At 44.0% G+C, this 12,570-nt stretch overlaps 1 protein-coding gene across 1 annotated transcript in view; it reads right to left on the bottom strand.

The window, feature by feature from the left end:
• LOC118742275 (GIGYF family protein CG11148) overlaps positions 1-12,570 on the bottom strand; it is a 145,374-nt gene that overhangs the window by 93,957 nt on the left and 38,847 nt on the right. The window contains exons 2-4 of the mRNA XM_036474230.1: positions 10,717-10,893; positions 10,353-10,629; positions 5,879-10,105 (exon numbers count right to left, since the gene is read on the bottom strand). Coding sequence (XP_036330123.1) covers positions 5,879-10,105; positions 10,353-10,629; positions 10,717-10,893 — 4,681 coding nt within the window. The remainder of the gene's footprint in view (positions 1-5,878; positions 10,106-10,352; positions 10,630-10,716; positions 10,894-12,570) is intronic.

Genomic DNA, 12,570 nt, shown 5'->3' on the forward strand with positions numbered 1-12,570 from the left:
ACACGTCGTCTAATTATTAAAAAGTACTATTGGCCAAAACTGCACAAAGAAATTAATATTTGGTCAGAAGAATGTATAAATTGTCAAAACTCGAAAGTTAATCGTCACACTAAATCTCCAGTAATTAAAATTCCGATTCCCAAAAGTAGGTTTGAGCAGAATCATTTAGATATTATTGGACCTCTATATCGAAAGGACATCGTTACATTTTTACAATAGGTTCACACGTTGGCCCGAGGCATACGCATTAAGGACCTTTCAGCGGCAGTGGTTGCAAATAAATTTTTTAGAGAATATGTTTCACGTTTTGGGGTACCGTTAAAAATCACTAGAGATCAGGGTACTCAGTTTATGTCAAAATTATTTTCGGAACTAACAAAATCGCTTGGTAGTCATCACATTACAACTTCTGCATATCATCCTCAAGGGAATGGTATGGTAGAACGATTTCATAGGCAGTTGGAAGCTACGATAATGGCTAGAAATGGAACCAACAACTGGTATGATGAGCTACCGATAATACTTCTGGGTTTATAATCGATGTATAAAGAAAGTAGTTCAGCCACACCATCATTCGACAGTCTGCTCCCCTTCACTGCGCACACAACCGCAATTGTCAACGAAGTACAGAGCCGCAACAAGGCCTAAATTACGCAGCACCAGTGTGGTCGCCGGGGACCAGTAGGACGCAGTGGATGAAGCTACAGACTTCACAAAATACTGCACTCCGGACAGTGACCGGATGCCATCTGATGTCGCCAGAACACCAACTACACAACGAGGCAAAAATGCTCCCCATAAAGGAGCACAACACATTGCTTTGCAAGCAATTCTTAGTAGGGAGCCACAGACGTGGACACCCGAACAGACACCTGCTTGCAGAGGAGCCCTCTCCAAGGAATGCCAAAAGGCATCTTTACGAACTGACGGACGAAGCCCACAGGTTCATAAAGCAACCTCTGGACCCGTAAGCTTATCGACAGGCCCTGTGCGGCATTCATAGGGAGTCAGTCTCAAGTTTAGGGCATACGTCCCGGTTTTCCGGGAAGTGTCCTGGTTTTGGACTCTTCGTCCCGGTGTCCCGGTCATCCTTGGATGTCCCGGTTTTCAAAATTCCTGGATTGAATGCAAACAATTTAGCTGTTTCATTTTTTATTAAATTTTAATATTAAAATTTGCTAAACTTTGGAAATGTTCAATATAACATCTTCGAATGATAACAGCTTTCTGTTTGAGTTGATGATCGTGCCGAGCTCTAATTAGCGGAAGCTGTTTTCATATAATTTATGTTCTGTTAATAATGCTATTAATTTCCATGTACCTTTGTATGTATTTTTTAGGGTTATGATTGTTCTTATGTATTAGTCTGTGGTGGCATAAAAAACATTGTTAAAAACATTTTGTCCTAAAACATCGGAAAAGCTGCCTATTTTTTAAAATTATAAACAAAAACTAAAAAAGAAGTATAGCTGTATTTTACTTTTTTATTAACTTAAGTACAATCGTCCTTTTTTTTGTTCTTGTAGCGTTAAATGTTACCCTTTCAATGCCGTCGTTTGAATGTTTCTTCGAAAAGGGCAATGTAATTCCAAAATTTATAAGACAGATTAAAATCCTAAAAAAAATCAATAATAAATAGTGCGTTGCCTATCAAACCAAGATCTTCTTAAAACCATTCAGATTTCACTTGTAATAATCTGAAATATAGGCAGAAATAAATGCCAGTAGTTTACTCAACACTAATTTTTGCTGGCTGAATCCGTATTCCATTATTTTTTTTGCTAATTAACTAGTTGCACTAGCTTAACGGTTGCAAGATTTTGGAAAGCTGCGTTCAAACCATAGTAAACGCTTTATAAGGATACATAGTGACGAAAAAATTTTAGTATACATTTTTTACGCATAATTCAACAAAATATATTTTTCAAAAAGAAAAAACAGGAATTTTTCCGAAAAAAAAATTTTATAATTTTATTGAAAAATGCATGATTTTGACCCCTTTTCCTAAAATATGCTGGAATCTATACTTGTGAACAAATTGCAGCAAACAAAATCGATCAAACTCTTGGGGTGTTTAGGACATTTTCAAAAAATTGTCCCGGTTTTGCGTCACACAAATATGGCAGCCCTACTCAAGTTACGTAGACTCCAGAGCTGACGTGGACGAGACAGAGCTTCGTCTGCCTCTGGAGAATCGCGATCACAATAGTCCAACTTCGCTCTGGCGAAGCAGGTTAAACACCTACCTGATCAGACGAGCGGGATAATGGTGGAGGCCTAGCGTTTATTACGCACCACACCGTGCAGTATCGTCTTATCGAAGCAGACATCGACCGCAGGGATACCACTCTAGAATGTCAGGGCATTGCTATCCGACCAAGCGATGTTGACCTCGAAATATTTAACGTTTATATACCCCCTGTCACCTGCTGACCGGTAGGATATCACCCTGACATAGGTGCGCTCCTCAGAGGTGAAAAACGTATGGTAGTAGGCGACTTTAATGCGCACCACGACCTTTGGCACTCAAGCCTGTCAAACGATCGTAGGGGTACTGACTTGGCTGAGCAGATAGACGATTCGACATTCTGCGCAATGAACGACGACGCACCCACCAGGATTATGGGCACCTGCTGCAGCTCGCCAGACATAAAAATAGTCAGCGCTGGTCTGATAAACAGCATATCATGGCGACCTATGCTGACTTTGGCATCAGACCACCTGCCCATAGTCATCTCGATCGATAAACCAACCGACTTTGCTTCCGCGGAGCACCGAACATATATCAACTTTTCTAAAGCTGATTGGAAAGGCTTCGCGGAATTTACTGAAAACACCTTCGCTGCCCTCCCCACACCAACCGACGTCCACCTTGGTGACCGTAAGTTCCGCAGGGTTGTCACCGCTGCTGCAGCCCACTTCGTACCGGCAGGATGCGTCACCGACCCACGCCCAGATTTCCCTGCTGAAGCGGCTGTTCTAGCCGATGAGCGTGACAGCCGTCGTCAGGCCGATCCCGGAGATCCCCGTATCAGCGATCTCAACGCGGAGATTCGGCAACTAGTAAACGTACATAAGCGGAAGAAGTGGGAAGAGCATCTGAAGACCTGCAACTTTACCTCTGGTGTAAGCATTGGTCAACCGTGAGGTCACTGTCCAATCCGACGAAGTCGAAATTTCTTTCGGCGACCATGCTTCGTCGGACCCGGAGCGATGCGCGAGCTATTTTAGCCGGCAGTTCATACTGCATCCTCCGGTGGACAAAGCCAAGCGTCGAGTGACCAGAAGGCTGCACAAACTGCCAACCTGTGCCCCCTTGCTTGAAGGCGAAAGCCTCCAAAGCCATGGGCCCCGACGGAATATGCATGCTGATACTGAAAAATTTGGGTCCTGCGGGGGTAGCTTACCTAACGGAGGTCCTCAACTTGTCTATGACCACTCTCATCATCCCAGACATCTGGAAGGTGGGGAGAGTGGTCCACTGCTCAAACCGGGGAAACCTGCCAACATAGGAGATTCTTATCATCCGATAACACTCCTTTCCCCGGTAGCGAAGACACTCGAGGCCTTTCTACTCCCGCATTTCACAAACAACTTGACCCCAGCGAAGCATTAGCATGGTTTCCGTAAAGTTCACAGTACAACAACAGCATTTAACGCCATAAACACTCAGATAACTCGTGGCCTTAACCGTAAACGTCCCTGTGAGAGAACGATTCTAGTAGCGCTGGGCATGTCAAAGGCTTTTGACACTGTCAGCCATTCCACACTACAAGAAGATATAGAGGCTTCCTCTCTCCCACAGAGGCTCAAACGGTGGTCGGCAAATTATCTAAGTGGTCGACACTCGTCGGTAATGTTTTGAGACAAATCGAGCAAACTTAGGAAAATAAAACAGGGGGTTCCACAGGGTGGTGTCCTTTCCCCACTACACTACAGAGGGAGTCTCGATTGTCTCTTACGCCAATGATTCCTCGATCATAGCGACTGGGAATGGAATTGATGACCTGTGTAAACGGATATCTCTCTAAACTTTCTCGCTTATTCACTGCAAAGTGTCTAGCCCTCTCCCCTCCGAAAACCTCTGCGACCCTTTTCACAACCTGGACGAAGGTCAGGCTACCGCTAGGAATTCACGTCGATGACACACCAATTCCGACGGTGAATAATTCTAAAATTCTCGGAGTAACATTCGACAGCCTGCTCTCCTTCTCTGCGCACGCAACCGCTATTGTCAATAAAGTACAGAGCCGCAACAAAGTCCTCAAGTCGCTAGCCGGCAGTACTTGGGGCAAAGAAAAAGAAACGCAACATTCAAGGCAATAGGCCGGCCGGTTTTAAACTACGCAGCACCAGTGTAGTCGCCGGGGACTAGAAGGACGCAGTGGACGAAGCTACAGACGGTACAAAATACAGCACTTAGGACAGCGACTGCATGCCTCCTGATGTCACCAGAACACCACCTCCACGACGAGGCGAAAATGCTCCCAATTAGGGAGCACAACACGATGCTCTGCAAGCAGTTTCTTGCTGGGAGCCACAGATGTCGCCACCCAAATAGACAGCTGCTTGCAGAGGAGCCCTCGCCGAGGCACGTCAGGAGGCATCTATATGAACTGACGGACGAAGTCGAGAGGTTCATCAAGCAACCTCTGGACCCGTCAGCTCACAGACAGGCCCTGAACGGCATTCACAGGGACGCAGTCTCGAGTTATGTAGACTCAAGATCTGTGAATGCCGTTCTGGGCACACAAATACTGGACATTGACGCGACGGAGCTCCATCTGCCTCGGGAGACCAGGACAACAATAGCCCAACTTCGCTCTGGCTACTGCAGCAGGCTAAACTCCTACCTGAGTAGGTTAAATGCGGATGTGCCGAACGAATCTCCGGCATGCGGAGAGACCCCTCACGACTCGAAACACCTCTTCGCATGCCCGGAAAACCCCACAACCCTAACGGCGTCGTCCCTATGGACCGACCCCATAGAGGCTGCACGCTTCTTGGGGCTGCCGTTAGTGGAACTTGACAACGACTGAGATATTAGCCTATCTGGGCGGGGTTGTTGTAGCCGCTACAACAACAACAACGATTGAGGGAATAACCCAGGGATGGGCAGATTTTTGGCTCTTAAAGCCGTCAAAGATCCAGCAAGTGCTAAGCAAGAGCTAAATGAGTTCTCAGCGTAAAAGGGGCGTACAAAATACATTAAAAGCATTATATATATTTTTAATGAGAGTCGGAGTACAAGAAATTTGAATACGAACTTCCCCCTTCATGCTGGCTCTTGATGTTACCGCTTATCTGCCTCCTAAATGTGCCAAGCCGGCTCCTAAGTGCAAAAGGCTCCTGGGAGCCACTTTGCCCATATCTGGACTAGAAGGACTTTCGCACGAGGCGATTTTTCAACTCACCCAGGGTTGCACGAAAAAAATTGTATGGCTAAAAATATCAAAATAGAAAAATATTCACCATAAAAAGGCGTTTGCATTGTTCAACTTTGCATTTTACTTTTGGTTCAACAACAGTTGGTCGCCAGCCAACATTTAGCCATTCAACTTTTTTTTCGTGCAATCCTGCGTGGGTTGAAAGCAAAAGTTGAACGCAAAATCGCCTCGTGCGAACCGATCTGGGTAGGGTTGTTGTAGCCGCTACAACAACAACAACGACAACAGAGGATATAATAAGTGTAACTTTAATTGTATTCCAAACGAAAGAAAAGCAGGCATTACCTAAAAAAGTTTCGTGATAAATATATCGCTTTCATTTGTGCTACTCATGTCGAACAGCTAATGTGGGTTTCAAATCCATTTTACACAGTCATAATCTTATTTTTATATAAATTATTATTATAAAATAATATGTAATATGAACTCACCGTCAAGTTTTGTATTCATGTTGTTAAGACTTTTCGTACACCAAGCAACAAACTCATTCTCATAATCGTCTCGTTTATTATTACTAGCACTGCTACTGCCACTAGAGAGATTCTGTTGTTGATTTTTGTTACTGCCCTTTTTTTCAACACCGGCGCCGCTATCGGCATTATTACCTCCAGCTCTCGGTGGTAGTGCTTTATTGCTGGGACCTGGTTTTGCAGTATTAGCATGATGCTGTTGAATGTTGACCTTAGACGTTTTGCCATTTGGCGTTGCAGCATTTTGCATTACAGACACGGTTTGACTTTTACGCAAGTTGCGTGTTGCTGAAATCTGTTGGTTGTTTTCATGTTGGCCACTATTGGATGAAACTAGAGTGTTTGCAATAGAAGCTGGTATTTTTGGTTGTCCAGTTGGTGTGTGTTTGTTGTTATTATTGCTACAACCAGCGCTGTTTCCAGCAGCTGCAGTGTTGCTTGATAAATTGTTATTGGCGGCGACGGCTGCACTAAACTTGATTGGCTCCTCCCAGAAACCTGTGGTGCTGGTCGAACCCCAAACTTTTGTGCCGCTCCATATAGCAGAGATGCTGTTAGACCCCAAACCAGCACTACTAGAAGCACTAATGGCTGTAGCTGTAGCTGCTTGTTGCTGTTCTTGTTCCTTGCGACGCTGCATCTCCAGCTGCTCATTAGCAAGTCGTTTAGCTTCCTCTGCTTGTATTTCCGCAAAATTCTTAACCGGTACATCTTTTGCTGGTGCATTCCATTTTAACATTGAATCAAATGCTTCAGCAGCCGCGGCAGCACTAGCACGAACGCGCTTTACAAACAACTCCATTTGACGTTGTTCTATTTGACGTTCGCGCCTCTCAGCCTTTTGAATTTCAGCCAAGCATGGTCCTCCCTTGGTTGCAGCTGCGTTAGTTTGAGCAGACCATGGCGCGATTGAAGATTGCACGCGTTGCTCCTTAGTAGACTTAGAGCTTGAAGTAACGCTCCCATCTAAACCTGATGACGAATTATTTGGATTGGAATTGGTTCCCAACATTGCTTTTCGACGCTGAGCTTGTATCTGTTGTTGCCTTTCTTTTTCTTCCAGCACTTGTCGACGTTTCTCTTCATCAACCTGTTGCTGGCGTCGTTTCTCTTCGTCTGCTTGTTGGCGTTTCTTCTCTTCCTTCAAGCGACGCTTGTCATCTACTTGATCACGGCGGCGATCGTCTTCATTTCTTTTACTACCAACGCCCTCATCGGATGCCTTAGCATTTTTAGTGGAGGAGAGGTGTTGCTTATTAACAATGCGTTTAGTATTGCCATTCTGATACTTGTCATTTATTTCCTCTTTCCGTTGTTTTGTTACAGTTGAAGTTGTAGGCAATACCGCTGTGGGTAAATTTTGCTGTTGGCTTTGCATGGTTGTATCTGCATGTTTAACAACATCAGTATCTGATACTTTATCCAGTAAATTTTGGCCGTCACTTACACTTAGTTGTGCCTCATTTCCACTGACGACTTGCATACTCAAAGAATTTTGTCTATCAAAGTTTTTTGCAGCATTAGATTCAGTTTGCTGCTGTGATTTTTGTAAAGATGGGACGTGTTCCAATGTCGGCAGATCCCACATGGACGTTGGAATTGTCTTTTGAGACTGCTGTGGTGCCTGTTGAATTTCCTGCGTCAGATTATTAACGTTTCCAGTAGCACCATTATTACCTTGTACAACCGTCATTGGGATGCCAACTAACATGTTATTTGACCACTCATTGGGCGGCAACTGGGAGGCCATAGGCGCTTGATTAGGCGCCGGAGGTAGCCATGAATGTACTAAAGAATTATTTTGACCTAAAGGGTTTCTAGCCACTAGCATTTGTGTTTCGTTAAGGAAATCAGCATTTGGACCGCCAATAAAGTCCTGAGGTTTTGTATTAGATAAGAGAGGTGAATTTGCTTCACCCGAGGGTAAAAACATACGCATATTAAAATTGTTTAGCAGTTCGTTTCCTGTTTGATCATCATTTACACTACCTAACTTTCCAGGACCACCGTTTTCCCTACCAGGCGGCAAAACGTTTCCAAATGGACTGGAGCTAAAAACCGTTTGCATTGGTTGTTGGTGCTGTTGTGAATTTATTAGGAAATCGTCTGGATCCAAAAATGGATTTGGCTGTGGTGGTGTCTGTTGCGAGACATTTTGGCTTCCTGTGCTTGCTGCAGCACCACCAAAAAGATGATCTTTTTTAGAACCATCAATTATAACATCATACAAATGGTTTGTAGCTGCCGGCGGATTTATTGAAACCAATGAATTACTCAGCCCTGAAAGATTGGATAAATATTCAGAGTGCATTTGTAGTTTTTGACGCACAACAGCCTCTTTTTCAGACGGTGTTAGATGCTGAAAACATTCATTCTCCGACATTTCGTTATATATTAACATTTCTTGATGACGCAACATCTGAAAGTACATATTCGAAACATCTACTGGTACAATATGATTTTTTACGTTGCCGCTCAGAAAATCAGCCCCGGCAACGCCAAAAGTGCCCTTAAGTTGATCCCGGTTTTCATTTTGTGTCTGCTGCTTTAAGGTAAAGTCGCCAATTAATTGTGGTTTTTGTGGCTGTCTCACTGCTCCTGGTGCAGAATTCGATAAATGCATGTTATCTAAATTTGGTATTAGATGGCTGTGTGTGAAAGGCATATTATCATTACAGAGTTTTATTAACTCGCCCAGCGAACGGAAGTGTGTATCACATAGTCGGCGTACGTATAGATTCTCGTTAAAATATCCAGCTCGATACCATTCAGTCATTTCGATCGCTGTGAACGGACCTTGTACCTTTGATTGAGGATCTCTATAGTACCACAGATCCGTTGGCGTAGCCGTTGATGTTGCCGAATTTAGACCATGTGGTAGACGACCACTTGATGAAAGATGTACCGCAGCTGCAAGCTGCTGCTGTTGCAAATGATGATGTTGCATTGCGGCGTGATCAACGACCACTCCCCCGCCATAGAGTTGAATGCCCTTGTGTACGCTACCATCCGGTAACGATGTCAAGGTAGGTGAAACAGCAGCTGGCGTTGGCATTGATTGCCGCGGAGTTTGCTTAAGCATGACAGCAACGCTTGTAAAAACATTAGGGGTACAGATGTTATTTCCTATAGGGGTTGATGGTGTTGCTGCTGTTGCATGGACTGATGCTTCTGATTTAATGGCATTTCGCACATTATCACTAATATTAATAGTGTCATCGTCCATAATCAATTTTTCAATCATGTCATCTGCAACCTCTCGCATACGATCAGACAGGTCACGATGAACACTGCTGTTGCTATCAGTTAATGTATTACTAGGTTTCGAGACCGAGTTACTAGTTGTATTGTAATAGGAAGTATTTGAAGTTGTAACTGCTTCTTTTGATACCACTTCTGTACTAGTCGTATCTGGCGTGCTTCCTTGTTGAGATTGTGAAGTAGCTAAGTTCGCCGAATCTAGCTCTTCCGTAACCGTGTTTTCGGCGTCAACGGACTTCGGATCATTATTTGTAGATGGAACAGCTAATGGTTCTAGGTCATTTTCTTTTAGTAAATCTATTGAATTTTCTGCAGGAGTACACGCAGCAGATTGCTCGGAGGATTCAGATCTACCTTCTTTGTTAAGGTCATTTTCCAGAGATGCCGTTGTTTCGCCAGTAGACGCTTCAGAAGATTTACTCTCTCTCACGCAACTGCCTGCGTAACGAGTGGAACTTTCACAACTTGAATCACTCTTTTTTCGACTCTGTTTACTACTGTTTTCACTTTCATCTTCATCCACGGAGCCATGGAAAGCACCACTAGCATCAAAAGTTCCTCCACCATTCGAAGGATTTTCCATTGCCCACTCTGGCAAATTGTCTTCACCATCTCCACCCGCTCCCGAAGACCCGCCTATACTACTATTCCATTGAGTACTGCGGGTTGATGGTACATTCAAGCCAGATAGCGCGTTGAACGTTCGACTGGAAGCCTGGTTAGCACTGGTACCGTAAGGAGGATTTGCGGGTGTTTTAGTGGTACTGCCGCCACTATTGCTTCCAGCATAACTTCCTCGTTCGGTCACAGTTGTTATCGTTGAATAAGAACGTTGCATAGTCATACCACTCCCACCGTTATTGCTGAATCCAACGTCAGCAGCTGGGCTGGCTGATATTTCGTCGTCTCGCCAACTTGTAGAACGCCCTGTTATTTAAATAAATAAAACAGTTAGTGCGCCTAGACACCGCTATAGAAGTGAAACTTCTTTTGATTCATGTGGCAGCTAAAACATTTTTTATCTTTTCATAGCTTCTCATAACCTTAATCCCAATCTCAACCTCAATTTCAATCTCTACCAAAATCTTCTTTAATACTACAGACACTGAAGAAGTTTCACTTCAATACACATGGAACATGGAAAGTTTTTCAAGGAATAGATATATATATATACCCCAGCGGTGTGTTGCTGCAAAACTGCCACTGATGCTGTTACTTCCACGCCAAGCTTCAGCATTGCCCAAGCCACTTGTGGATGCATCACCTGAACCATCTTCATTACGGTTCCTGCGCCAGTTTTCCATATTTCGGGGATGATTAGAAAACTCTTTGCGGGGACTTGAAGTAGGCGTACCATTCCAGTCTGAGCTCAGGCCAATTCCACCTATATTCCCACTACTCATATTCAATGAATCTCCGCCTCCATTGCGTTCCGACCAGCCTCGGTCAGTCTAGTATAAGAAAATACAAAATGCTCAGATCAGTGTCATATCGGCCGAGACGCAGTAACGAATATTTATTAGACTTAATGAAATTACCTTTAGAGGCACTGAACGTGAGTCATCATCACCAAATAAAGCGGTAGGTCGCTGGTATATTTGATGATAATTAGATTTACCGCGCATTCGTCCACGATCTACGGATCCACCTCTGCCAGTTCCTCTTGTGGAACTACTGAAACCAACTGGCGATCGTTGCATCCATGAAGGCCGCTGCTACAATATTTTTTAAAATCGATTAAAGTCAGTACCAAATGGAAATATTTTATCTAATATATTAAATGAAGTAAAAACATATTTCATTTGTTTGCAAAAGATGCTGATGTACAGACTTGACAACGCGCGTGTTATTTTTCATTTACCTATCGACTGTTTAAGCTTCGTTCTCAAAGAAAATTTGGTCAATTTGGTTGAGAGTAGGAGATTTTACAACACTCTTGAGAAGGAAGACAAAACTGGGCATTTTCGACAAGTGCCACTGTTGTATCTTGAGTTACAGCTAAGCAGCGCGAAGGGCGAGATGGGCAGCTTCCTGGAGCATCTAGCTGCTGAGGAGGCAGCGGTCTTGAGCATGCCAGGGACGAAGAGCAGCTAAGACCCACCAAAGTGTCCAGCGACAGGACACATCGCAAACCTAGAGCAAGAATTACTTTTGGAAGCACTAAAGTACATAAGACTAGCATAATTTACCTTCCGAACAAGATCGGTCGCGCCACCGGTCCGGAAGCTCTCTTTACAGGTACAAAAAGACAGAGAAGGCAGGCAACCGCCATCGTCCAGGGCAGTTACCGATTCAACCCCCTATTATGTATTCGTACGATGCACGATAGACGCTTGCATTCTCTATTACGAATCGATGTTGTCGTATGAAATACGATAACTAGCGTATTTGATGTGTGCTGGTTCACAATAAGAAGTCAACAAAAACCACAGCCATTCACAAAATACATCTGTCGGGCGTATGAAAACGATAATACGAGAACTGATTTCATACAATATGCTTACAAGCGTTTATCGTCTATCGTACGAAAATTCGTAATAGGGGGGCAAGAGTCGACATCTTTCGAAGAGTCGGCATTATTCAAACAGTCATCACCGCTCCACGAGTCGGCACCGTTCTAAGCGCCGGAACCGTTCCGGCAGCAAGCACCGCGAGGAGTTGAACACGTCAGGAGGCATCTATATGAACTGACGGACGAAGTCCAGAGGTTCATTAAGCAACCTCTGGACCCGACAGCGTACAGACAGGCCCTGAACGGCATTCACAGGGACTCAGTCTCGAGTTATGTAGACTCTAGACCTGTGAATGCCGCCCCGAAAGTCCCGAAAGTCACAAAAATTCCGAAATTAGTCCCCAAAATACGGATTTTAGTTCCCAAAATCTCGAAAGTCCCAAAAAACTCGAAGCAGACCCGGAAGTCCGAAATAAGTCCCAAAAATCCGTAAATAGTCCCGACGTAATCTAGAATATCCCGATATTAGTTCCGAGAATCCCAAAATCTCAAACAAAGTTTCCGGGAATCCCTAAAGAATTACGAAATAGCTTCGAAAATCCCGAAATATTCCCGAAAATCCCGAAATAGTCTCGAAAATTCTGATTTAGTCTGAAGAATCTCTAAAATCCCGAAATAGATCCCAAATTAAGGTGTGGTGAGTTGATTTGAGGAGAGGTGAAGTGAGTTGTGGTAAAGTAAGTTGAGGTGAATGTAAGGTGAGGTGTCAATTCTCTAAATTTCTCCTAAGCTATACAGTATTTAGTTTGAAAGTATTTAGCCATCGACTAAATACCTGGGTACTTTAGTGAAAGTATTTTGCATCCCCAAGGTACCTGAGTACTTTGGACCAGAGTATTTAGCGCCTGCTAAATACTTTCGTTTTTTGTACTTTGGTATC

This window comes from Rhagoletis pomonella, unplaced genomic scaffold, assembly GCF_013731165.1.
Source record: "Rhagoletis pomonella isolate Grant_MI unplaced genomic scaffold, Rhpom_1.0 Rhpom_scaffold_00007, whole genome shotgun sequence".
NCBI classification, from domain to species: Eukaryota; Metazoa; Arthropoda; class Insecta; order Diptera; family Tephritidae; genus Rhagoletis; species Rhagoletis pomonella.